This window comes from Canis lupus, chromosome 23 (genome assembly GCF_011100685.1).
Source record: "Canis lupus familiaris isolate Mischka breed German Shepherd chromosome 23, alternate assembly UU_Cfam_GSD_1.0, whole genome shotgun sequence".
Lineage (NCBI taxonomy): Eukaryota > Metazoa > Chordata > Mammalia > Carnivora > Canidae > Canis > Canis lupus.
Window position 1 is genome coordinate 52551906 of NC_049244.1, and position 27303 is coordinate 52579208.

The 27303-nt window shown below is 43.4% G+C and overlaps 1 protein-coding gene across 1 annotated transcript in view; it reads right to left on the bottom strand.

The window, feature by feature from the left end:
• Window positions 1-222: 222 nt before the first annotated feature.
• Window positions 223-27303, bottom strand: part of RARRES1 (retinoic acid receptor responder 1) — a 38209-nt gene continuing 11128 nt past the window's right edge. The window contains exons 4-7 of the mRNA XM_038570208.1: window positions 26892-27075; window positions 25405-25541; window positions 1430-1492; window positions 223-911 (exon numbers count right to left, since the gene is read on the bottom strand). Of these exons, the coding sequence (XP_038426136.1) occupies window positions 762-911; window positions 1430-1492; window positions 25405-25541; window positions 26892-27075 (534 nt within the window). The 3' untranslated portion in view covers window positions 223-761. The remainder of the gene's footprint in view (window positions 912-1429; window positions 1493-25404; window positions 25542-26891; window positions 27076-27303) is intronic.

Below are 27303 nucleotides of genomic sequence, written 5' to 3' on the forward strand. Positions count from 1 at the left end.
GCCGACTTTTATAAATTGATTTAGGCCAACACTGCGTGCAAATTGTCGTTAGAAATGAAAATTGTACATATTTGATAGAATTTCAGTTATGTCACTATTCCGTTTGCAGATACTTGGCTTTATCCATGAAACACTATATTTATAAAATTTGAATTACACAAGACTAAGAGTTTAGTACAAATTTAGCATATTATACAAATCTCTACAAACACATCGAACACGTTTTATGTAGAAATGTAAATATTTATTTAAAAGTAGATACAAAAAAGAATAGTCGCTTGAAATCGTAAAAAATAGTAAAGTTCCTTCTAAACTGATAATATTTTCTCTACAATTTGCTTTATTGAGATATATTCTCTTCTTTACATCCTAGGTAGCAGGAATCTAGCAACAGAAAGTAGTCGGCTGCGCTACGTTCAAGGTAATGAGAAATACAGAGGTGAGACCTTCAATCTTTTGTTTTCCTCAATGTGTATTGATCCAAGCACAGCATTTAGGGCCGAAACCCTGAGAAGCCCGTGGAGTAAACTGCTTAGCACGGAGCAGGGTTCGGTACGCCTGCGTTCCCAGAATTGATTAAATGAACGAAACCAACAGAAAAACAAAAACCCCAACGTCTTGTAATTGTTGAGGACTGTAATTGCAGTTTTTGCCAAAGATCAGAATACCTTCTACCTTCCCTGTTTTACCAGAGTGATTAGTGATGACTTAGTACAGTCACTTTGTTTAGAATTTGGTATGAGCAGATCTTATTTTCTTCTCTAGAAATTATTAGGCTGTGTTGGCGCCACAGCTGAGCCTTCTTCGGTGCCAGAGCCCTCCTGTGCTGTGTGCAGCTCCTGGCAGTGGTACTTCACTTTCAGCGGTTTACCTGGGTACCAGACCAAGTGAATGCGGCAGGGGATGATTTCCTAGAAAATAAGGGTCCCAGATATTAGGGTCCACCAAGACGTCCGGCGAACGCAGTTGTGTACCGCAGGGGTGCTGACGGTCCTGAGCCCGTCTTCGGCCCCCACCCTGTCGGTGTCCATGAAACGAGCTCCCTTGGGAACATGTCCAGGCCCTGGGGGAACCGTGTGCCCTGCCCCGAATGCCTGAGGCTTGTTTTGATCTTCCCTACAGTCGATCTAGTAAAGACCCCCCCAACCCTGCACAGGTGGTGCCAGGAGGTCTGTGAGGTGTCAGCCCCCTGACCTCAGGGCAGTGGCCTCCACGCACCCTCTTGTTCCATAAAATCTGTGGACTAACAGCCGGGACCGAGCCGCGTGGTGCCCCTGCCAACCCCCCTTGTCAAGAAGTTACCCCTAAATAAAACCCCGTGACAACGGTGTGGAGCTGCCGCTTCGTTTCCTGGCCCCAAGGCGCGCTCCGCGTGGACCACACTTCCCGCCCCTCCGCCACCTCCTACCTACATAGGGTTTTGTTGTACCTGTGTCGAGAATTCGTGGAGTAGAACCGTGTAATCAAAATCAATTGCATCCTCATTCGTTTTCTAGGGAAGGAAAAAGGGAGTGAGTGCAATGAACCGGGTGCGTTCCTGCTTAGCTGCGGGCCCTGCCTCGGCTCTCCTGGGGTAGCCCGCGGCTCCCTGAAGTCATGGCCTCCTACTGCTTTGTCAGCGGGTTCGGGGACAACCTAGTTGTCCAGCACTTCCGCTCTCCAGTCGGTATGGTTCCTGGTGGAGGCGGGGCCCCGTGCGGATACGGAGAATCCTCCGACAACCTTGGGAATCTAGACTGTGCACCTCCCCTGACCGGGCGGCCAGCGCTTCCAAAGGCCACCGTGGACCAAGTTCTGTGCTACGCGCTTTCCACGTGTTGTTGCGTGATCTCTGTCTTAGGGGAGTGCAGATCATGAGCCGAGCGTTACAGGTTCCAGGTTGCAGCTGGTAAGTGAAAAATGGACTTAAACCAGATTTACTGACTTTACCACCCGCGTTCTTTATGCACTGCCTCTAGAACCAGTACGCTGGAGGTTTCTAGGCGGCCAGGCTACTTCCACATATTTGTACAGTTTAAAAATTGGTTTTGGGGGGTCCCTGGGGGCTCCGCGATTTACTGCCTGCCTCCGGGACCAGGGCGTGATCCTGGGGTCCCAGGATCGGGTCCCACATCGGGCTCCCCGCACGGAGCCTGCTTCTCCCTCTGCCTCTCTCTCTGTGTCTCTCATGAATAAATAAAATCTTTTTTAAAAATGTTGATTTTACTTATAAACTTGAAGGTTTTTTTTCATTTTTTCCCCAGGACAATGCCTTCTTATTCTGTTTTTGAAAATAGCATTTCTGGAGGAAAATCATAGCAGTCTCTAGATTTTAGACAAAAAAAAGAGGAAACCCTGAAACAAATAATGGATTTCCAACTCCGTTTGAGGACTACTTTGCTAAAAAACACAGCGTTACATGTTTTTTTTAATATTACAATGTTTGTAAACCCTGTACCATTTAATTAAGACCTTCCTCAGTAACATTATTAAGCCTTTACATTTTTGTTTTTATAGAGTCTTCCTTCTCTGGGAGGAAGCACCGTCCACCAAACCAGGGAGCAGGAGGGGACACTGCACATCCTGGCCTGGCAAATTATTCCAGGGTTGGGCCACCCCCGCCTGGGGCACACTCTGCCAAGAGGTAGTTCTTTTTTTTTTTTTTTTAAGATTTTATTTATTTATTCATGAGAGACACACAGAGAGAAGGAGGCAGAGATATACAGGAAGAGGGAGGAGAAGCAGGCTCCATGCAGGGAGCCCGATGCAGGACTCGATCCCAGGACCCCAGGATCACGACCTGAGTCAAAGGCAGACGCTCAACCACTGAGCCCCCCAGGCGCCCCTGAGGTAGTTCTTTTTTTTTTTTTTTTTTTTTTAATTTTTTTTTTTTTTTTTTTTTATGATAGTCACAGAGAGAGAGAGAGAGAGGCAGAGACACAGGCAGAGGGAGAAGCAGGCTCCATGCACCGGGAGCCTGATGTGGGATTCGATCCCGGGTCTCCAGGATCGCGCCCTGGGCCAAAGGCAGGCGCCAAACCGCTGCGCCACCCAGGGATCCCAGTTCTTTTTAATATTATTCAGAAATGATCTCTTTGGCTTTGGTTCAAATGATCACAAATGCCAAATCCTTATCCTCCAAATTGATGATTTACTTTTACATTTTCCAGTAACTAAGCGCTTTAATCTTCCTAGAGACAGACTGCACGATCCCCACAGAACCAGCGTGGTTTGAGCCGAGGGGAAGTGGGCCTAATTATTAATCTACGCTACCTGAAGGAGGCCTCCTGGGCGATTATATGGGGCAGGTAGGGAGGCTTCTAGGACGCAGCCTTGGCCATCAGGGCCGTCCCGCCAGGCTAAGGCCTCGGGCCGCAGCTGGTGCTGCAGGATACTGAGGGGTGCTGACGACACCTGGTTTGGACTCCTAAGTGTTGGAACAAGGCTCACTTGTACCTTTTCTCAGTTCAAATTAAGGGCCAAGGGTGTGTGGAAAGTCCGCAACTGGTTTTGTTTCTCTTTAGCCAGCAGTACCTCCCTTGCCCTTGGTACAGTCCCCGTGGCATTAAGAATGACACCTGTTCCTCCGTCTAAAGTGACGGGTCAGGTGGGTCTGTCTGTATGTCTGCATCGTCGTCTTATTACCCCAGTCTGCCCTCAGGCCTTGTTCCCTTGGAGCTGTGAGTCTGTACGCCTGCCCGTCCCTGCACCACGGCATCAAAAGGGGACTTTAACCCTGAGTGTAAAGACAGGGACTCCCACTCAAAAAGTTTTCAGAAAAACCATAATCTCTATACTTCCCTGAGCCACCTTGGGCCACAGAGCGCCTCTGGGCACTTCCTGCGCCGTGCTGCCTTGGCTCTATCGGCCCTGCCATCCTGCATCTAGTCTTCGAGAAGAGTAGATTGATCTGATCTTAGGGACTCTGTAAAGCATACTTCCTTGTTTTGCTTGTCGCCAGGTTACTGCTTTTGCTGACAGATCATGGGAACCCTTTGTGGCTACAGAAGAGCAGAATCTGAAAATCTATGTGGACATGTGCATACTTTTCTTTAAGGAAACTAAATGTGTATCAACTTTGAAACCAAATTTACCGATTGCTCTAGTAGTTTAGATTTCTGTTAATTTCAAGGACTTTAGTAGGGCAGCCCCGGTGGCGCACCGGTTTAGCGCCGCCTGCAGCCCAGGGCGTGATCCTGGAGACCCTGGATCGAGTCCCACATCAGGCTCTCTGCATGGAGCCTGCTTCACCCTCTGCCTGTGACTCTGCCTCTCTCTCTCTCTGTGTGTGTCTCTATGAATAAATAAAAAATATTTTTAAAAAAAAGGACTTTAGTAAATTTGTTAATCTTCATTTAATAGGCCCTAAGAGATGAAGCTGCATATTCAGTTACTACTTATCTAAAACCCAAACCTCACAGGGTTAAAAAAAAAAAAAAAAAAGGCTAAAGCTGTTACTAAGTGACCATTCTCCCTCTGCATTTTTGTTTTCTTAACTCTACAATTACTTGTATCCCAATTTTCCCATTTGTAGGTTGGATGAGTGACATTCATGGACAGACGAGAGGCACTGCAAGGCAGAAATAAAGTTGAATATTTGGGCCATACTACATCCAGGTGGTTGTTAGTTTGGTAACAGGTCACATACAACTGCAAATGAAAAGAAAGTATGGACATTAAGGGGTCCGAAGGAGGGGGATGAAGGCACAGTAGGAGGATTCCAAGCTCATCTCATTCCCTAGACACACTAAACCAACAACTGCATATAGTACAACTAACTCTGAAAGTAACTTGAGAAATTGGCAAAGCTCTTCCACAGCTGGTTGTAGAGAGAAGGTCACATCACAAAAGCTAGGAGAGGTGGAGACACGACGGGGCACCAGACCCCTGACAGGACCAGCACAAATGGGATGGATATCAAAAGCACACAGGAGTGAGAGGATCACACCCCATACCAGACCCCCGTGGCCCTGGCGATCCACTCTGGAAAGTAGAGTCCACATAATATTGAGCTATGAGATCAGTGGGGCTAAGCTGTGGGAGAGACAGAGAGCCACAGGAAACGAAGCCTTTCAAGAGCAGGACACTAAATAATAAGGCCCAAGACAGCACAGAAGGAGCACTTTGCAAAAAACCTGGGGTATACGTGAAGGAGACTTACTGACTAATCTTAGGACGTGTGCCAAAGGAACAGGGAGCTACAGGCGATTGCTCCAGGAACAAAGGTAGTGGTGGGTGCCATCTTCTTGCCCTCCCTAGCCTGGATTACCAGATGCTTACGGGAGCCAGTTCCAGTGCTTTGCACCTACCTTGCTAGGAGCGTGTGCCCACCCTGGAGTTCCCTTGCAGACCCACCACACCCAGCAGGCAGCGCTGATAAGGACTGGTGCCCCTCCTGAACAACGCCTGCCCTGGGGAGAGGAGACAGAGATAACCCTACAAACTTGCATGCAGCTCTTGGGGCTGGCCTCTTAGCTGGCTGTGCAAGGATAAGGCCCCGTAGTCTGGTGTATCCACAGCTTCTGCAGTGGTTAACTGCATCCAGCCACACTGAGGGCCAGCGCTGCCCACCAGTGATCCCACAGCCGCAGTAGACCCGACCCTCCACAGTATGGAGAGTGAACGCTGCCCAGGGTGCGTGCAACGGTGAAACGGGTCACTGCGCCAGGGGGCTGAGGTCCAGCCCCAACCAGTGGCATGCCCACAGCAATCACAGTTTACCAAGAACAGGGGGGTGATGCAGCGAACACAGGTAGGAAGACTGTGCTACAGGACACCACAGACGGTTTCTATACAGGCCACTAATTTTAAGACCAGAAGACTTAGACAAAATGAGGAGACAGAGAAATATATCCCAAATGTAAAATTAGACAAAAACCACAGAAAGAGATCAAAGTAACGGCCATAAAGAAACTCACTGTACTTGAAAAAAGCAGATGAACTCAGCAAGAACTTCAACAAAATGATAGAAAATAAAAAAAAAAAACAGAGATGAAGAATGCAATACCTGAAAATGAAAATACACTAAAGGGAAACAGACTAGAGGATGTAGAAGAACCGCTCAGTGACTTGGAAGACAGGGTAATAGGAAGCACCCAAGCTGAAAAGTAAAAAGAAAAAAATAAGACTTAAGGGACCTCTGTGACCTCACCAGGCATAATAACATTAGCATTATTGGGATCCCCATAAGTAGAAGAGAGGGGAAAGGGGGCAGAAAACTTATGAAAATAGCTGAAAACCTCCCTAATCTGAGGAAACAGTCATCCAAGTCCAGAAATCACAGAGAGCCCCAAACAAGATGAAGAATGTCCACACCAAGACAGAATAATTACAATGAAAAAGTAATGATAAAGAGAATTTTTAAAACAGCAAGAGAAAACAAATGGACCCAAGGAAAACCCAATCAGGCTGTCAGCTAATATTTAGCAGAAACTTTACAGACCAGAAGATAATATACAGCGATGTGCTGAAATGAAAAAAAGCCTACAACCAAGAACACCTGACAAGGTCATCATTCAGAATTGAAAGACAGAGAAGTAAGTTTTCCAGACAAACAAAAAGTAAAGATTTCATTACCACTAACCAGCCTTACAAAAAATGTTAAGGGGACTTCTTTAAGTGGAAAGAAACGGCTGTTAACTAGAGGAAAATGATGAAAGGATAATTTCACTGGTAAAAACAAATAGTAAAGGTAGTAGATTAGTCACTAATAAAGTCAGTATGTAAGTTAAAACACAAAAGTAGTGAATTCAATTTTATCTACAAAAGTTAGTTGAGAGATTAAATATACGCAAACTAAAAATATGTAAAATAAGTAAAAATTTAGTGCTTTTACAACGTGTTCAAACTTAGGTGACCATCAACTTAATACAAGACTGCTATACACACAGGATGTTATACACAAATACCATGGTAACCACAAATCAAAAACCTTTAATAGATGCACAAAGTGTAAAGAGAAAGCAATTCAGGAAGCACACTAAAGAAAGCCAGTAAGCCGCAGGAGAGGAGAGCAAGAAAAGAAAAGGAACTCAGAGGAGTACAAAAATAACCAGAAAAAAAATTAAAATAGCAGTAAGTATATGCCTATCAATAATTACTTTAGAGCATTTATATTAAGGCTCTGGTCAAAGACAGAGGTGACTGAATGGATTAAAAAAACACACAAACACAAGACCCATCTATATTCTACCCACAAGAGACTCGCTTCACACCTCAAGACACAGGAGACTAAAAGACACTGCATGCAAAGCGAAGTAACAAAAAAGCCAAGGCAGCAATACTTAGACAAAATAGACTAAAACAAAGACTGGCAAGGGACGAAGGTGGGTGTTACCTGTGATAAATCCATTCCACAAGCACATATAACATAAACATCTACGCTACTCATAGAGGAGCACATAGGTACACGAAGCAATTCCCACTTACATCAATGAATGTATTGTTCAGACAGAAAATCAGTAAGGATTTTGAACATCACATTAGACCAGATGGACTTAAATTTATCGAGGCTTGTTTTGCAGCCTAAAATGTGGTTTATCTTGGAGAATGTTTCATGTGCACTTGAAAAAATGTATATTCTCTGTTTGGATGGAATATTCTGTGTATACAGAACAGACAAAGCTCAGTTTTTGGAAGGAAATAAAGATTAGACAGAAATGAGATACAAACAAAGGAAATAGATCAATGAAGTCATGACCTGGTTCTTTGAAAAGATAAAATTCATAAACCTTTAGCCAGACTCATTAGTAAGGAGAGAAGACTCAAATACAATTAGAAGAGGAGGGGCCCTGGGTGGCTCAGCGGTTGAGCATCTACCTTCAGCCCACGGCGTGATCCTGGGGTCCTGGGACCAAGGCCCACATCAGGCTCCCCGCATGGAGCCTGCTTCTCCCTCTGCCTGTGTCTCTGACTATCTCTCTGTGTCTCTGCATCTCTCATGTATAAATAAATCTTTAAAAAAAATGAAAGAGAAGAAACAAGTGACACCACAGAAATACAAAGGTTTATAAGAATACTTTAAGTATTAAATGCCAACAAATTGGGCAATGTAAAAGAAATGCACAAATTTCTAGCAAAATATAAAACTGAATCCAAAAGAAAAGTAGAAGAGACTGATTACTAGTAACAAAATTGAATCAGTTAAAAAAAAAAAAATCTCCCCACAAACTAAAGTCCATGACCAGAAGGCTTCACAGGTAAATTCTACCAAACACTTAAGGAAGAATATAAATTCTTCTCAAACTTCTACAAAAAAGGTGGGGTGGGGGGTGAGGAAAACTAGCAAGTTCATCTGCATCCAGAATTCTCCTGATGCCAAAACCAAAGACACTACAAGAAAAGAACATTATAAGCCACTATTCCTGGTGAATACAGATGTAGGAAATCCTCAACAAAACAGTAAACTGAATTCAACAATGCATTGAAAGGATCATTCATCCCAATCAAGGGGGATTTATTCCAGGGATGCAGGGGTGATTCAATATTTGCAAATAAATCAGGAAGGATATTTAGCAAATTCAGCATCTGCTCGTTATAAAAACTCAACAAAGTAGGCTTAGAGTTTACATATCAACATACTAAGGAGCACACAGGAAAAAACCACAGCTAGCATCATACTGAATGTTGAAAAACTGAAAAGTTTTTCTTTAAGATCAGGAACAAGACAAGAATATGCAGTCTCACTACTTTTATTCAGCATAAAGTCACATTAAGTCCCTGCAGCAATCAGACAAGAAAAAAGAAGAAAAGACATCCAACCTGGTAAGGAGGAAGTAAAACTTATGATATTCTCAGATGACATGATACTATGTAAAGACTCTTAAAAAAACTCTTAGAACTTATAAATGACTTCAGTAAATTTGCAGGATACAAAATTAATATACAGAAATCCGTTGCATTTGTCTACACTAATTAGCAGAAAGCAGAATTAAAATAATTCCATTGATGATTGCACTAAAAGAATAAAGTATCTAGGAATTGATTTAAACAAGGAGGTTGGGGGCGCCTCAGTGTCTCAGATGGTTAAGCTTCTGCTGTTGGCTCAAGTCATGATCTCTAGGTCCTGGGATCGAGCCCCATGTTGGGCTCCCAGTTCAGTTAGTTAGGAGTTTGCATCTGCCTCTGCCTCTCCCCCTGCTTGTGCTCTCTCAAATGAATTAAAAAAAAAAAAAGGCTAAAGATGTATATCTGAAATCTACAAGACATTGATGAAAGAAGTTGAAGGCGACACAAATGTAAAGGTGTACCATCCTCATGAATACTGAAAGAATGAGCATCATTAAAATGTCCCTACTACCCAAAGCAATCTACAAATTCAGTGCAATCCCTATCAAATACCAATAGTATTTTTCACAGAAGTAGAACAAATCATCTTAAATTTTGTTTGGAACCACAACAGACCCCAAATAGCCAAAGCAGGATAAAGGGGCCACAGAGAGAATGGTGGGAGAGATGCAGACACAGCAACTGTGGGGACCCCGGCCCAAGGTGCAAAGAGCAGTGAGGAGGGACTGCCCTGGGCCATGGAAAATAGCACAACCACAGTTTCTTTTTTTTTTTTTTTTTTTTTTTTAATTTTTTTTTAATTTTTTTATTTATTTATGATAGTCACACAGAGAGAAAGAGAGAGAGGCAGAGACACAGGCAGAGGGAGAAGCAGGCTCCATGCACCGGGAGCCCGATGTGGGATTCGATCCCGGGTCTCCAGGATCACGCCCTGGGCCAAAGGCAGGCGCCAAACCGCTGCGCCACCCAGGGATCCCTACAACCACAGTTTCAAAGGGCAACTAGAATTTGGAGAACCTAGTCCTTGAGTGTCTTCCAAGCAACGGAACCCATGGAACATTATCTCGGGCTGGAGAGGTTGGTCAGGGTCATCCATGCAGCCCCTCCACCTTGATGGTGCAGATGGAGGTACAGTCCCACACCGTAGGCAACTGCACCATTCCAATCCCAGCTACCCATGGGTTAAAAACCAACTAGCGTATAAAGGAAACCGCCCTGGAGGAGCTGCAGGAATGCTCTCGAGCGTCAGAGGGGCTGGCCTCCGGCCACACACCGATGTTTACGTTCCCTCCTTCCACTTTCTCCCAGGTATGGGAACCCTGGCCAGCTGCCTGCTTCAGTGAGCCCAGGGCCCCTAACCACACCAGCCCCAGCTTTCCCCCCCGCCCCTGGAACAGGCTCTCTTCAACAGTCTGAGCTCTAGGCATCCCACCAAAGTCGCCCCTGGAGAACACACAGCAGGACACCCCAGGACGGCACTCACTACATCTCCAGCCATATCACCAAGGTGACAGGTGTAAAACACCCTAAAACATGCCAGGCCTGCACCTGCTTTAGCTCTAGATGACTTACCAGGGCATCCCTTGCATGGGACAACCTCTGTAAAAAGCCCTGAGGCTACTCCAGCCCATGCCCACTTCAGCTCCAGCCATCCCACGAGGACCAAGTGCCTCATGGCCCCTAGCCCATGCCAGCCATAGTTCTAGCTGGCCAGCCAGTTACCAGGTACCTGGTACCAGGTACCAGTTACAAGTTTAGGAGAAGTAGCTGTTCTATTTCACAGAAGGAAACACAGAAAGTCAAGCAAAATGGGAAGACAGAGGAATATATTCCAAATGAAAGAACAAAAAGTCAGAAAAAGAACAAAATGAAATGGAGATAATCATTCTATCTGATAAAGAGTTCATAAAGATAAAGAGTTCATCATAAAGATGCTTACCAGACTGGAGAAGAGTAGATCAACCTAGATCTTCAACAAATAGAAAATATAAAAATAGAACCAATCATAGTTAAAGAATTCAATAAATGAAATGAAAAATACACTAGAGAGAATCAATATTAGCTTGGCAGATGCAGAATGGGCTGTAATCTGGAAGCCACAGGAATGGAAAGCAACCAAGCAAAACAGCAAAAAGAAAAAAAATGTAAATAAAATCAGGATGGTTAAGGGATCTCTAGGATAACAAGTATACCAACAATAGCATTATAGGGATTCCAGAAAAAGAGAGAAAAAGGAGAAAACTTATTTGAAGAAATAACAGGTGAAGACTTTACTAATCTGGGAAAGGAAATGGACAGACCCAAACAGGATGAACCCAAGGAGGTACACCAAAACAAATGATTAAAATGTCTAAGATTAAAGATAGATAAAAGCAGCAGGAGAAAAGGAACTAGTTATGTGCAAAGGAAAAAATGTGCAGGCCAGAAGGGAGTCATGATATAGTCAAAGTTCTGGGGGAAAAAAATACCTACAACCAAGAATACCCTATCTGGCAATATCATCATTCAGAATTAAAGGAGAAATAAATAGTTTTCCAAGCAAAAGCTAAAGGAGTTTACCACCACTAAACTGGCCTTACAAGGAAAAGAAATGTTAAAGAGACTTACTTAAGTGGAAAAGAAAAAGTTATAAGTGTAAAAGAAAGAGAGAGAAGGAGGAAGAAAGAAGGAAAAAAGGAAGGAGAAAGAAATATAGAGAGAAAGAAAGAAAACGGAAAGAAAAAGATCCTACATAGTAGAAAAACAAGAAAGGAAATGTTTCATGATCAAAAGCAAACTTACAATAAAGTTAGTAGACCAATCACTTGTAACACTAGTATGAAGGTTAAAAGACAAAAGTAGTAAAATCAGTTACATCAAAAAATTAGTTAAGGGACTCCTAAAATAAAAATATGTAAATTATGGTGACATATACACAAAATGGGGATGGTACATTCAGAATGTGTCAGAACCGAAGTGACTATCAACTAAATACAGACTGCTGTATATTCAGAATATGTATGAACTATATGGTACCGCATGTGAAAAACCCGTGCTAGATAACAAAAAAGGAATCCAAGCATAACAGTAATGAAAATATGAAAAGGAAGTAAAAAAGAGGAAGGAACAGAGAATGTAAAACAAACAGTAAGCAATTAACAAAACTGCAGTAAGTACATACTAATCAATAATAGGTTTAAATGTAAATGGTCTAATTGCTCCAACCAAAAGACACAGGATGAGTAAATGGATAAGACAAAAACGAAAGATCCATCTGTATTTTGCCTACAAGAGACTCCATTTAGCCCTAAAGACACATATAGACTGAAAGTGAAGGGATGGAAAAAAAGATACTCCATGCCAGTGGACACAACAAAAAAGTCAGGGTAGCAATCTTTTGTCAGACAAAACAGACTTGGAAACAAAGACTGTATAGCAAGAGACAAGGACATGATATAATGACAAAGGGATCAATCCTACCAGAGGAGATGACAATTATAAATAACTATGCAACCAATACAGGAACAGCTAAATACACTAAACTAATACAGACATACAGGGAGAGGCTGACAAATATTAAGATATAAAGGTAGAAATACAGTAATAGCTGGCCTGAGGCACAACAGAGAATCAGCGGTTTGAAAAGTCTCTGGGGCATACATGAAAACCATTAATTTACTAATCCGGGAACATGCCCTGGAGGAATAGAAGTCTTCAGGAGATTTCTCCAGGACCAAAAGTGCTGGGAGGGTGGGGGCAGCACTCTTCTCTTCCTCTCCCGCAGCCTAGACAGTTGGACGCTGTGGCAGCCTGTGCTAACACCCTCCATCTATCTCACTTCAGACCCGAAGACACATAGAGACTGAATGTGAAGGGATGGAAAAGCATTTCCAATTCAAATAGAAACAAAAAATGAAAATAACAGTAGTATTTAGAGAAAATAGACTTTGAAACAAAGACTGTAAGAGATTAAAAAAAAAAAGGGCACCACGAAACAATAGAGACTGATCCCACAAGAGTAGATAAAAATTGCAAATATCTAAGCAGCAAATATTAACATACATAAAGGGAGAAATAGACAACGGTAAGATAACAGTAGGGAACTTTAACAGCTCACTTACATCAAAGAATAGTTCATAAAGACAAAATCAATAAGGAAACTGGCTTCAAACAACCCAATAGACGAGATGGATCGAACAGGTATGTCCAGGACATTCCATCCAAAAAGAGCGGAAAACACATTCTTTTCACGTGAATCCAACATTCTCCAGGTGAGAACACATGTTAGGCCACAAAACAAGTGTCAATAGATTTAAGATTGAAAACCTATCAATTCTCTTTTCTAACCATGATGGTATAAAATTAGAAATGAATTATAAGAAAACAGGCTGGAGAAAACCCACAAATACAAGGAAGCTAAACAACATGCTACTAAAAAAAAAAAGCAATGAGTTCAAATAAATAAATCAAAAGGAAATAAAAAAAATATACAGAGATAAATAAAAATGAAAACACAACAGTCCAAAATCTTTGGGACCCAGCAAAAGCAATTCGAAGAGAGAAGTTCATAGTGATACAGGCCCACCTCAAGAAATGAGAAAAGTCTTGGGACTTCTAGAAAAGATGGCAGAGTAGAAGCATCCTCAGCTCACCTTGTCCCCTGGATGCAACTAGATAACACCCACATCAGTGTAAATAACCCAAAAAATGACTCCGAGACTGGCAGAAGAGACCCTCCACAACTAAATGTAGAGAACAGGCTATACTGGCGAGGGAAGAAAAGGTGGAGATGCGGCGGGAGGTCAAATAGACCCATGGGACGGTCCACAGGGAAGTACGCAATGGGCACGGAGGGGACAGAGGAACAGCTCCTGAAGCCAGTGCCCAGGCATGGGGATCCTCACGAGGAAGACAGATCTCCATAACATTTGGCTCTGAAAATAAGAGGGGCCTAAAAATCCTGGGGCCTAACACCCAGAATTTTAAAAATCAGCAGGCTTGGTTCTGGGAGAAGCAGGAAGGAACAGCCCCACTGAGATAAAGCATGGAAGCAATAGTTTGGAAAATGCCTGGGGTATTTGGGAAGGAGATGTATTTGCCAATCTCAGAATGTGACTGCACGGGCAGGGACCACCAAGAGACTTCTCCAGCTGGCAGACCCTGAACCCTCCCATCCCCGCCCAGAAACAGACACCGGTGGGACCAGCACAGGGCAGACATTCTCCATGTAGTTTGCCAGCAGCACAACCCACCACCACAGGCTTCTGTGGATCTGCCCCTTCCAGCCAGGCTGGGCTTGGCAGGAGGTTTTACAGGTAGCTCCTCCCATGGGACCACATGGACCTTTTTGGCACTGCTTACCCTACAGCCATGTTTCCTGCAGACCTACCCATCTGATGCACCTTCGGTCAGAGGCCATCCAAAGTGGTGCCTCAAGTCTGGCAACGTGCAAGCAGCCCTTACAGGGGCCAGCCCCACTCCCCAGGTGACACCTGCCCTGGGGAGAGGAGAAAATAACCACACAGCAGTCTGACTGAACCCCAGCAGTGGGCTGGGTCTGGCTGCAGTCATCCAGTCTGGCTGCAGGCTCTGCCTACCAATGAAAGCTTCTCAAGGGACAACGGGGAAAGTGCCCTGCAGTTTGGTGCTATTGCATCTCAGGCAAATGCCGAGTCAGACTCAACTCAAGCCGGCTAACAACACAGGGATGAAACCTTGCCCACGTAGGCAAAGAGAGCCATTGCAAGAGATGTAGCTGACTTTCCTAACACAGAAACAGATGCAGAGAGTTAGACAAAATGAGGATACAGGAATATGTCCCAAGTGAAAGAATACAACAAAACCACAGCAAGAGTTGCTAAATGAAATGGAGATAAGTAATATGCCTCACAGAGAATTTGAAGTAATGGTCATAAAGATATCTCACTGGACTTGAGAAAAGAGTGGAGGATTTCAGCAAGACCCTCAACAAAGAGACAGGAAAAAGAAAGAACCAATCAGAAATGAAGAACTCATAACTGAGGGATCCCTGGGTGGCGCAGCGGTTTGGCGCCTGCCTTTGGCCCAGGGCGCGATCCTGGGGACCCGGGATCGAATCCCATGTCGGGCTCCCGGTGCATGGAGCCTGCTTCTCCCTCTGCCTATGTCTCTGCCTCTCTCTCTCTCTGTGACTATCATAAATAAATAAAAATTAAAAAAAAAGAACTCATAACTGAAACTTAAAATATGCTAGATAGAAAAAAAAAACCAAACAGTAAACAAGAGGAAGCAGAAAAATTGATTAGCCCTGGAGGAGAGAGTAATGGAAAGCAATCAAGCCTAACAGAAGAAAAGAAAATATAATAATAAAAAATGAAAATAGACTTAGGGAATTCAGCAACACCATCAAGCATAATAACATCTGCTTTATAGGAGATCTAAGAAGAAAAAGAGAAAAGGGGGTAGAAAATTTATGTCAAGAAATAATATTGAAAACTTCCCTAATCTGGGGAAGGAAAATGAAATCCAGATCTAGGAGGCACACAGAGCCTCCAACACTAACAACCCAATGAGGTCGACAGCAAGACACATAGTAATTAAAATGGCAATAAGTAGTAATAAGAATTTTAAAAGCAGCAGTAAAAAGAAAACAGTTACATACAAGCTTAAAGCTATCAGCTGAGTTTTCAGCAGAAACTATGCAGGTCAGAAGAGAGGGGCGTGATATATTTCAAATGCTGAAAGAAAGAAATCTGCAACCCAAAGTAAAAGTACTCTTTCCAGGGGCGCCTGGGAGGCACAGTCAGTTGGGCATCTGACTCTTGGTTTTGGCTCAGGTTGTTATCTCAGAGTCGTGAGATGAAGACACACCTTGGGCTCCATGCTCAGCAAGGAGTCTGCTTGGGATTCTCTCTCTCACCCTCCGCCTCTCCTCACTGTGCTCGCTCACTCTTTCTAAAATTAATAAATCTTTAAAAACATATATACTTTACCCTACAAGGCTTTGATTCAGAAATGAAGGAGAGAAAGAGTTTCCCAGACAAAAGTAAAAAAAAAAAAAAAAAAAAAAAAAAAAAGTCCATCACCATTAAATCAGCCCTATTGGAAATGTTAATGGGGGACTTTGTGTGGAAAAGAAAGACCACAAGTAGAGGAGTAAGAAAAGTAGGAAGCACAAAAGTGGTAAAATTGAGTATATCTATAAAAATCAGTCAAGGACTCACCAAATAAAAGGATGTAAAATGTTATACCATATACCTAAAACATGGGAAGACAAGTAAAGAATGGGTTCAAACTTAAGTGACCATTGACTTATTATAGTCTGCTATATGCATAGGATGTTATATATAAACCTAATGGTAACTGGAAATTAAAATCCAGTAACAGATATGCAAAATAATAAAGACAAAGGAATCCAAGTATATCACCAAAGAAAGATGAGAAAAGAGAACAAGAGAAAAATAGGAACAGAGACAAAATACAAAAACAACCATAGAACAAGTAACAAAATGGCAATAAGTACATACCTCAATCATACTATGAATGTAAATGGAGTAAATATTCCCATCAAAAGACACAGGGTAGGGACCCCTGGGTGGCGCAGCGGTTTGGTGCCTGCCTTTGGCCCAGGGCGCGATCCTGGAGACCCGGGATCGAATCCCACGTCAGGCTCCCGGTGCATGGAGCCTGCTTCTCCCTCTGCCTGTGTCTCTGCCTCTCTCTCTTTTCTCTCTCTCTCTCTCTCTCTCTCTCTCTCTCTCTGTGACTATCATAAATAAATAAAATTTAAATAAATAAAAATAAAAAAATAAAATAATTAAAAAAAAAAAGACACAGGGTGATGCAATGAATAAAAAAAGCAAGATCCATCTCTGTACTGCCTACAAGGGACTTGTTTCAGTCCTAGACACGTGCAGACTGAAAGTGAAGATAAAAAAATATTTATCATGCAAGGGGAGGGGAAAAGAAAACAGGATAGTAATACTCATATCAGACAAAATAGATTTGAAAGCAAAGATTGTAACAAGGAACAAAGAAGGACAGTATCAAGGGAATAATCCAACAGGAAGTTTTAAAAAATGTAAATACTTATGTACCAAACACGGGAGCACCAAAATACATAAACCAACTAGTAACAAACACAGAGGAAGTAACTAATAGTAAGTAATACAATAATAGTAGGGTACTTTGACACTCAAATAAACGGACAGATCATCCAAACAGATAATCAACCAGGAAACAGTGGCTTTGAATGATTCATCGGACCAGATAGATCTAACACATACAGAATATTTCACCCAAAAACAACAGAATACACATTCTTTTCATGTACACATGGAACATTCTCCAGAATAGATTACATATTAGGTCATGAAACAAGTCTCAATATATTCAAAAAGATCAGAGTCATACCATACATCTTTTCTGACCATAATACTATGAAACTAGCAATTAACCACAAGAAAAACCTGGAAAGAGCACAAATACATGGAGGTTAAATAACATGCTACTAAACAATGAATGTGTCAACCAAGAAATCAAAGGGGAAATAAAATACATGGAGACAAATAAATATGAAAACACAATAGTCCAATATCTTTGCGATGTAGGAAAAGCAGTTCTAAGAGGGAACTTTATAGCTATACAGGTCTACCTCAAGAAACAATCAAAATCTCAAATAAATAACCTTACATCCAAAGGAGCAAGAAAAATAACAAAACCCAAAACCAGTAGAAGGAAGGACATTTTAAAGATTAGAGCTGAAATAAAATAGAAACTGAAAAAAGCAATAGAACAGATCAATAAAACCAGGACGAGGGGCAGCCCCCGTGGCACAGCGATTTAGCGCCGCCTGCAGCCCAGGGCGTGATCCTGGAGACCTTGGATCGAGTCCCATGTCAGGCTCTCTGCATGGAGCCTGCTTCTCCCTCTGCCTGTGTCTCTGCCTCTCTCTCTCTCTCTGCATCTCTATGAATAAATAAATAAAGTCTTTAAAAAAAAAAAACAGGACGAGTTCTTTGAAAAGATCAACAAAATTGATAAATCTTTAGGCACTCATTAAAAAAAGAGAGGGGATGCCTGGGTGGTTGGTTCAGTGGTTGAATGTCTGCCTTTGGCTCAGAGCGTGCCCCTGGGGTCCTGGCATCAAGTCCCACATCAGGCTCCCCATAGGGAGCCTGCTTCTCGCTCCACCTGTGTCTCTCTCATGAATCAATAAATAAAATCTTTAATAGAGAAAGAGGAACTCAAAATGAGAATGGAAAGAGGAGGAATAACAATTGACATCACAGAAATACGAAGGATTATTAGATAATATTATTAAAAATCCTTTGCCAACGAATTAGATAATGTAAAAGAAACAGATAAATTCCTGGAAGCATATAACATCCCAAAACTGAATCAGGAAGAAATAGAAAATTTGAAAAGACCGGCAATCAGCAATGAAATTGAATCAGTAATCAAAAAACCCAACAAACAGAAGTTCGGGACCAGAAGGCTTCACAGGTGAATTCTACCATTCAGAAGAGTTTATACCTATTATTATCCAAGTATTCCAAAAAACAGAAGAGGAAAGAAAGCTAACGAATTCATTTTGTGATCATTACCCTGATGTCAAAACCAGATAAAGACACCACAAAGAAAGAGAACTACAATAATACATTTAAAAAAGCATTAATCAGAATCAAGTGGGATTTATTCCTGGGATGCAAGGGTGGTTCAATATTTGCAAATCAAACTGATTCATCACATCAACAAGACAAAGGATAAAAACCATATGATCATTTTAATAGGCCCAGAAAAAGCATTTGACAAAATACAACATCCATTCATGATAAAAAAAAAAAAAACCTCAACAAAGTAGGTTTACAAGGAATATACCACATAATAAAGGCCATAAATGAAAAACTCACAGTTGGCATCATATGTAATGGTGAAAACCTGAGAGCTTTCCCCCTAAAGTCTGGAACCAGACAGATGTCCACTCTCACCCCTTTATTCAACACAGTCCTGGAGCCCTAGCTGCAGCAATCAGACAAGAAATAAAGGGCATCCAAATTATAGGGAAGAAGTACAACTTTCACTATTTGCAGATGACATGATACTATATGTAGAAAATTCTAAAGACTCCACCAAAAAACTACTAGAACTGATTAATGAATTCAGTAAGGTCACAGGATACAAAAATCAATGTACAGAAATCTGCATTTTTTTTTGAAATCTGCATTTTTAAAAAGGATTTTCTTTATTCACGAGAGACAGAGAGAGAGAGGCAGAGACACAGGCAGAGGGAGAAGCAGGCTCCCTGCCGGGCGCCTGATGCAGGACTTGATCCCAGGACTCCAGGATCACGCCCTGAGCCGATGGCAGACGCTCAACCGCTGAGCCACCCAGGCATCCCAAATCTGCTGCATTTCTATACAAATAATGAAGTAGCAGAAATGAAGAAACAATCCCATTTATAATTGCACCAAAAAGTATAAAATACCTAAGAATAAACTTAATCAAGGAAGTAAAAGTCCTATTTGCTGAAAACTATAAAGAATTAATGGATGAAATTGAGGACGACAGATACAAAAGTAAAAATATTCCATGCTCACGGATTGGAAGAAACAATACTGTTAAAAGGCCTATCCCACCCAAAGTGATCTACATACTTAATGTAGTCCTTATAAAAGTGTTAACAGCATTTTTCACAGAACTAGAACAGACAACCCTAAACTTTGTATGGAAAAAAAGACCTTGGATGGCTAAAGCTATCTAGAAAATAACATAACTGAAGCTATCACACTCCCAGACTTCAAGATACACTACAAAGCTGTAATAATCAGAACAGTATGGCCGCCGGCCCAGAAACAGACACATAGGTCATTGGAACAGATTAGACAGCCCAGGAATAAACCCACAATGATATGGTCAATTAACTTTTTACAAAGGCGGCAAAAATAGACAATTGGTAAAAGGGCGTTTCTTCAACAAATGCTATTGGGAAAACTGGGACTCTTGGTTTCAGCTTAGGTCATGATCCTAGGGTCATGAGATCAAGCCCCACATCAGGCTCTGCGCTCAGCCTGAAGTCTGCTTGTCTCTCTCTCTCCCCTCACACACTCTCTCTCAAATAAATAAATAAAATATTTGTTTTAAAAAAAGTACACTTATCATGATGAGCACCAAGTAATATAGAGAATTGCTGAATCACTACATTTGACACCTGAAACTCATAACACTGTTAACTATACTGAAATTATGATTTAGGGATCCCTGGGTGGTGCAGCGGTTTGGCTCCTGCCTTTGGCCCAGGGCACAATCCTGGAGACCCGGGATCGAATCCCACGTCGGGCTCCCGGTGCATGGAGCCTGCTTCTCCCTCTGCCTGTGTCTCTGCCTCTCTCTCTCTCTCTCTGTGACTATCATAAATAAAAAAAATAAAAAATCATTAAAAAAAAAGAAATTATGATTTAAAAAATACAAAGAGCTTTCAGAGTAAGCTAACTACAAAGAAAGAATACTTGTGTGAACAAACATCTGAGATCAATTCAGTTAGTATCTCTTCAATACCTTTTCCTAAAAGAAATGATTTGTTGTGGGGGTTAACAGGTTTGTTTAATGTTATTAAATGACATAAAGGAACTAACAAAATGATTGTACAAGGGAATGTCATACATTCTTTAAAAAGTTTTGCCTGTGTCTCTGCCTCTCTCTCTCACTGTGTGCCTATCATAAATAAATAATAAAAAAAATTAAAAAAAAATAAAAAAGATAAAAGTTTTGTTAGGTTTTGTGAGTCAATTTACTACTGGCAATAAAATACAGACATCAAAACCAGCAATGAAAAAAAAAGGAAATTCATATGGAAAATAATTTTAAAAAACAATGATAAAAAATAAGAAAAATCACAAACAACAAACTTACCCCTACAGCAGCTAGAAAAAGAACAAACAAAGCCAAAGCTAATAGAAGAAAGAAATAATAAAAATTAGAGCAGAAAGAAATTAAATATAGACTGAAGAAACAATAAAAAAGATTAGTGAAACCAAGGGCTGGTTCTTTGAAAAGATAAACAAAATTTATAACTCTTTAGATAGAGCCATCAATTTAAAAAAAGAGGACTCAAAATCAGAAATGAAGCAGAAAAACTACTGACACCACAAAAATACAAAGGATTAGAAGAAAATATTAAGAAGAAGTATGTGCCAAATATTAGACACAGAAAAATGTGTCTAATAGATACATGGATTAGAAAAAATGGATAAATGGATAGATTTAGAAAAAATGGATAAATTTTTAGAAACATACAATCCTACAAAATTGAACCAGGAAGAAATAAAAAATTTGAATAGATCAATTACTAGTAAGAAAATTGAATCTGTAGTAATAAAAACTCCCAACAAAAGTCAGAATCAGGCCAGCATTACCCTGATACCCAAACCAGATAAAGACACTACAAAAAAAAAGAAGAAAGAAAAGAAAACCACAGGTCAATATTTCTAGTGGTATTTCTAGTGAATATACATGCAAAAATACTTAACAAAATATTAGCAAACTGATACCAACTATACATTAAAAAGATCATTCAACACAAGTGGGATTTATTCAAAGAATGTAATAGTGGTTCAACATTTGCAAATCAATCATTATACATCATCTCAACAAGGGAAAGGATAAAAACCACATGATCATCTCTGTAGATTGTAGAAAAAGCATCTGACGAAATATATCTACTCACGATAAAAACTCTCAATAAAGTGGGTTTATAGGAAACACGCCTCAGAAAAGCCCACAGCTACCATCACACTCAATGGTGAAAAACTGAAAGATTTTCTGTAAGATCAAGAGAAAGACAAGGATGTCCACTCTCACCACTTCTATTTAACATAGTCCTGGGAGCCCTACTTGCAGCACTCTCACTCTTCACAGATAACATGATACTTTATGTGGAAAACCAAGAGACTCTACCCAAAAATTGCTAGAACTCATACAGGAATTCAGCAATGTGGAAGGATATAAAATCAATGCCCAGAAATCTGTTGCATTTCTATACACTAACAATGAGACTGAAGAAAGAGAAATCAGGAATCGATCCCATTTACAATTGCACCAAAATCCATACGATACCTAGGAATAAACCTAATCAAAGAGGTATAAGATCTGTCCTCTGAAAACTGCAGAACACTTCTGAAAGAAATTGAGGAAGACACAAAGAAATGGAAAAACATTCCATGCTCATGGATTGGAAGAACAAATATTGTTAAAATGTCTATGCTTCCTAGAGAAATCTACACATTCAGTGCAATCCCTATCAAAATACTACCGACATTTTTCATGGAGCTGGAACAAACAGTCCTAAAATTTGTGTGGAACCAGAAAAGACCCAGAATAACCAAAGTAAGGTGGGAAAAGAAAACCGAAGCTGGAGGCATTGTAATTCCATATTTCAAGCTGTACTAAAAGCTGTGATCATCAAAACAGTGTGGTACTGGCACAAAAACAAACACAAAGATCAATGGAACCGAATAGAGAACCCAGAAATGGGCCCCCAACTCTGTGGTGAACTAATATTCGACAAAGCAGGAAAGACTATTCACTGGAAAAAGGAGAGTCTCTTTAATAAACGGTGTTGGGAAAATTGGACAGTCACGTGCAGGATGAAAGAATGGACCATCCTCTGACACCACACACAAAGATAAACTCAAAATGGATGAAGATCTAACTGTGAGACAGGAATCCATCAAAATCCTAGAGGAGAACACAGGCAGCAACGTCTGTGACTTTGGCCACAGCAAATCAGACAAGAATAAGATCATCCAAATTGGTAAGGAAAAGGCGAAACTTTCATTATTTCCAGATGACATATACTATATATAGAAAACCCTAAAGACTCCACCAAAAAATGATTAGAATAAATGAGTTCAGAAAACCTCCAGAATACAAAACTAATATATGGAAATCTGTTGCATTTCTCTACACTTAAAATGAAGTAGCAGAAAGAGAAATCAAGAAAACAATTTCACTGACACTTGTACCAAAAGAATAAAAAACCTAGGAATATATTTAACCAAGGAGGTGAAAGACCTAGACGCTGACACTGACAAGACACTGCTGAAAGGCAGTGAAGACAACCCAAACAAATGGAAAGACGTCCCATGCTTATGACCTGGAAGAGCATAGTTAAAATGTTCTTTTTGCCCAAAGCAACCCACAGATTTAATGTAATCTCTATAAAAATACCAATAGCGTTACTCACAGGACTAGAATAAATCATCCTAAGCTTGTGTGGAACCGCAAGAGACCTCAAAGAACCAAAGCAATCTTGACAAAGAAAAACAAAACTGGAAATACCACCATTCCAGATGAAGCCACACCGCAAAGCCACAGTCATCAAAGTGGGATGGTTCCGGCCCAGGAAGAGACATACGGATCAATGGAACAGAATCGAGAGCCCAGGAATAATCCCACGCCTACCCACACGGTCAACTGATCCATGACAGAGGAGTCAAGAACGTATAATGCAGAAGAGGCAGTTTCTTCCACAAAGGGTGTTGGGAAAACTGGACAGATGCACACAAGAGAGCAACCGGACCACTTTCTTACACCACACACGGAGACTTAACAGATCCAAGACCCGAAACCGTAAAACTCCTAAAAAAACCGCACAGGCAGCATATTTTGGACACTGCTTTTAGCAGCATAGTTGTGGATATGTCTCCTGAGGCGAGGGAATCAAAAGCAAAAACCAACTCCTAGGACTACACCAACAGAAAAAAGTTTAACACAGCAAAGAAAACCTCAACAAGACAAAAAACCTACTGACTAAAGGAGAATTAAGAATGTTCTCTCAGATCAGGGGTTAATTATATCCAAAATATATAAAGGACTCATTCAACTCAACAACCCTCCTGCCCAACAAAAACCAACAATCCCATTAAAATTGGGCAGAGGACCTGAAGAGGCATTTCTTCAAAGGTAACAGACGTCAACAGACACATGAAAAGCCGCTCCCCGTCGCTCATCATCAGGGAGATGCAAATCCAAACCCCAAGGAGACAGCACCTCGCAGCTCGGAAAGACCGGGAAACCGCGTGTTGGCAAGGAAGAGGAGGAAAGGAATCCTCGCACTCTGCTCGTGGGAACGTCCACTGTGCAGCCACCGTGGGAAACAGCAAGGAGGTCCCGCAGAAACACTCGAAATAGAAACACCGCGCAGTCCCCTAGTTCCACCAACTGCTATTTACGCAGAGAACATGGAAACACCCAATGGAAAAGATAAACACAGCTCGGGTTCCCTGCGGTGAACCAACTTTGCAATTAGCCACGACGACGTGAAAGCAACGTAGGTGCCCACCACTGGTGAGGGACGCCTGGGAAGGCGAGGCACGGCGGGAGTGGAAGAGACTCTGCTATGAACCAAGGAGATCCCGCCCATTGCCGCCACGTGGATGGACCGAGGTGCGCTGAGTAATGAAGTCCGTCAGCAGAGAAAAGACATGATTTCACTTACATGTGGAATATAAAACTCCAACCAGCCAGAGTCGCGAATCCAGAGAACCGACGTTCCCAGCGCGGGGAAGGGGGGAAATGGGGGAATCAGGCAAAGGGAGTTAAGAGGTGCGAACCCGCGGCCAGAAACCCATCGATCAATCAATCGTGGCGATGGAAAGCGCAGCCCGTGGGATACAGCCAGTCACACGGGAGTGACGCGCGCAGTGACCGACGGCCACAGTGTGCAGGGGAGCGCTGGCTAGTGTGCCCACGTGGACACTCGCCACAGCGAGCGCCTGAAACTAACGGGACGCTGACTGTCAACTACACTTAAAGAATGAAAATTCGTTGTGAAAAGTGTGTACTGGGCGACGGGCAAATCTGTGCCCTCCGAACACACTCAGTACCGGCGGATCGGCAGTGAGCCCGCTGCTGCCACCCGCTCCAGTCCCCCCGCCTTGCCTAGGTCGTTGCAGGCGTCGCTGGTCTCCCCGCCTCCGCTGCTGTCTCCCCAGGGCTGTTCGCAGCGCAGCAGCCAGAACGATGGGCCTAAGTCAGGTGCTGATGCTCCCGTGCGAAAACCCTCTAAAGAGTAAAAGGGAGGGCTCGTCCCCGGCCGGGGAGGCCTTGGGGACCTGCGCTCCCTGTGATCGCACCTTCTGGCACCCTCGCGGACCCTGGGGCAGTCGCAGAAGCCCCTCTGCCATGCCCCGGCCCGCCGACCACTTGCTGCCCTCAAGTCCCCGGGCCCTCGCACTCTCCGCTCACGGAGGCCCGGCTCTCGCTTCCCGTGGCCTCTGCTCCACGGCCACCCCGCTCAAAGCCAAGGGGCCTTACTCGAGACAAGGGGAGTCGTGAGCCCACCGATCCCTTGCATCCCCTTCTCCCCGGTGGTTTCCAGAGCGCTTCCTACCACCACCATCTGCTCCATATTAACTGTTTATCCGCCCACCGTCTTGATCTTCTCTCAGCAGAATTAACTCCGGGGGGGGGGGGGGGGCAGCGACGCCCTGTTTTCTGTTCACTGCTTCATTCACCACCTCTAGAACTAGACCTGGGCCATTGCAGGCCTGGGGAGATTCTCTGAGTCAAAAGCAAGTAAAATTGTTGCCGGAAAACCAGAAATGCACATTAATTCAGTCTCAGGACACTGCACTGGTTGTAGCTCTTGGGACGGGGACTGGTTCTCAGGGTTTTGCTCACCCATTGGTTCACACTGCTGAGCTGCGCCATGTAGTAGTGTAACGTCTGCGTCGTCCTCTCCCACATCACGTAAGAGCTGCCGAGAAAAGCCAAATCCCAGATGGGTCTCAGGGAGGGATCGATCCATCCGTGACTGTCTGGGAGGGTGGGGGAGAAGAACCAGCACATTCTCACGTTATCATTATGGCATCTCGGGGACAGTGTCGTGGGTCTCAGTAAGGACACAGGAGCACAGGCCAGCCACTCAGTCGTCTCTGGCGCCAGACGTGTCATCTGCTCTGATCTGTGTCCACTTCACATGGAGATTTATGTGCTTCAACCTGTCCTGCTGAGCAAGGCTACCCTAACAAAATTAAGGGCTATTTGTCGTGTCATATTAATGCAAAGTCAGAGCTGCGACGATACTCAAAGTTGATCTAAAATCTTGTTAGTTGAGAAGCATTTTAAAATTACATTGAAAAGGGACGCCTGGGTGTCTCAGTGGTGGAGCGTCTGCCTCCAGCCCAGGGCGTGACCCCGGGGTCCCAGGATCAAGTCCCGTATGGGGGTCCCTGCAGGGATCCTGTTTCTCCGCCTCTCTCTGTGTCTCTCATAGAGAAATAAATAAAATCTTTTAAAAAAATAGAAAGATGCCTTCTATTAAAAAAGCTTTTGGACCTTCGTGCCACACTAAGTTCAATTGTTAGAGAATGACCCTTAGGGGCGCATAGGGCTTATGGACTGAACATAATGGGATCCACCTGCACTATTGAAAATGTCCCAAATGTAGTGATCTTGTAGCAAATATTCAAAGGAAAGGTCCTGCACAATCTGTAAACTTTGTGTTTTAAGGAGAATATATCAAAGTTCATTTCTCCAGCTAATGTTAACGCGGAAAAAATCCTGAAGTGACCGTACATTTTAAGCCTCAGTCATTAGCCCACTTGTTTCGGACAGTCCTAAACATGAGCAAATTCTACTGCAACTAAGGCTCTGAACCGTCCCTCATAATCCCTAGGAACAGGACTTAGCTGAGCTGTCAGAGAACCATTAGGAGAATCGTCCAGGCTTCTGAACCTAGGAAGGCAAGGGGCCGCACTCTGCCTGCAGGTCCCTGGAACTCTAGTCTGGGCAAGGGAGAGACCACAGGGCCCTTAGAGTCGAGGCCTAGCCAGGCGGAGGGGGAGGTGGGTGGGGAGGGCGGGGGAGGGCGGCGGAAGCAGGCTCAACACCCGAGCCCACGTCCCCGCCTCCGAGGACTCTTGCGGTTTTGCAAATTGGATCTGCCAGTAAGGGCTGCGCCTGGCGTGGGAGCCGGGGTGGAGGCGGGTGGGGGGCGGGGAGCTGGGCCTCACTCCTCCAAGACGGCGCCACCGCCCATTAGCTCCTGACCTAGTGGGGTCAGCTGCGTTGGGCTGCAGCTACCCCAAGGCCCTTCCGCGTCCTGCAGGAGCAGGTGAGGGGGTGAGACGTGGCGATGGCCCCTCAACAGGGGCGCCCGACCGTACCGGGTATGCTGGTCGCCCCCAGCGGGGCTCGGAGCCGCTTGGCGCGCTTGTACAGCAGGAAATCCTCCCGCCGCCTCCTGCTCGTCTCCATGAACCGAGTGCAAGTCACGTTAACGGCCGGCCTGGGCTTCTGATGCCTGAAAACCACTCGAGCAGAGCATCTCCCCAAACGTCCGTCGGCCACCTGCAACAAAGACGGTGGCATTAACCAGGGCGGCCCAGGCCAGCATGCGCCCGCCCGCGCCGCACACAAGCCTGAGGAGCGCCCGCGTGGGGCAGGAGGGACACGTGGGTGCAGCACCCGCAGGGGCCTGGCTGTGCAAGGGGACTTCTGCGCGCAGCCGGGAGGACAACAGTCCTTCACCCCCAGCGTACAGTCCTGCTGGCTGACGCCGCCACTTGACGGCGCGGG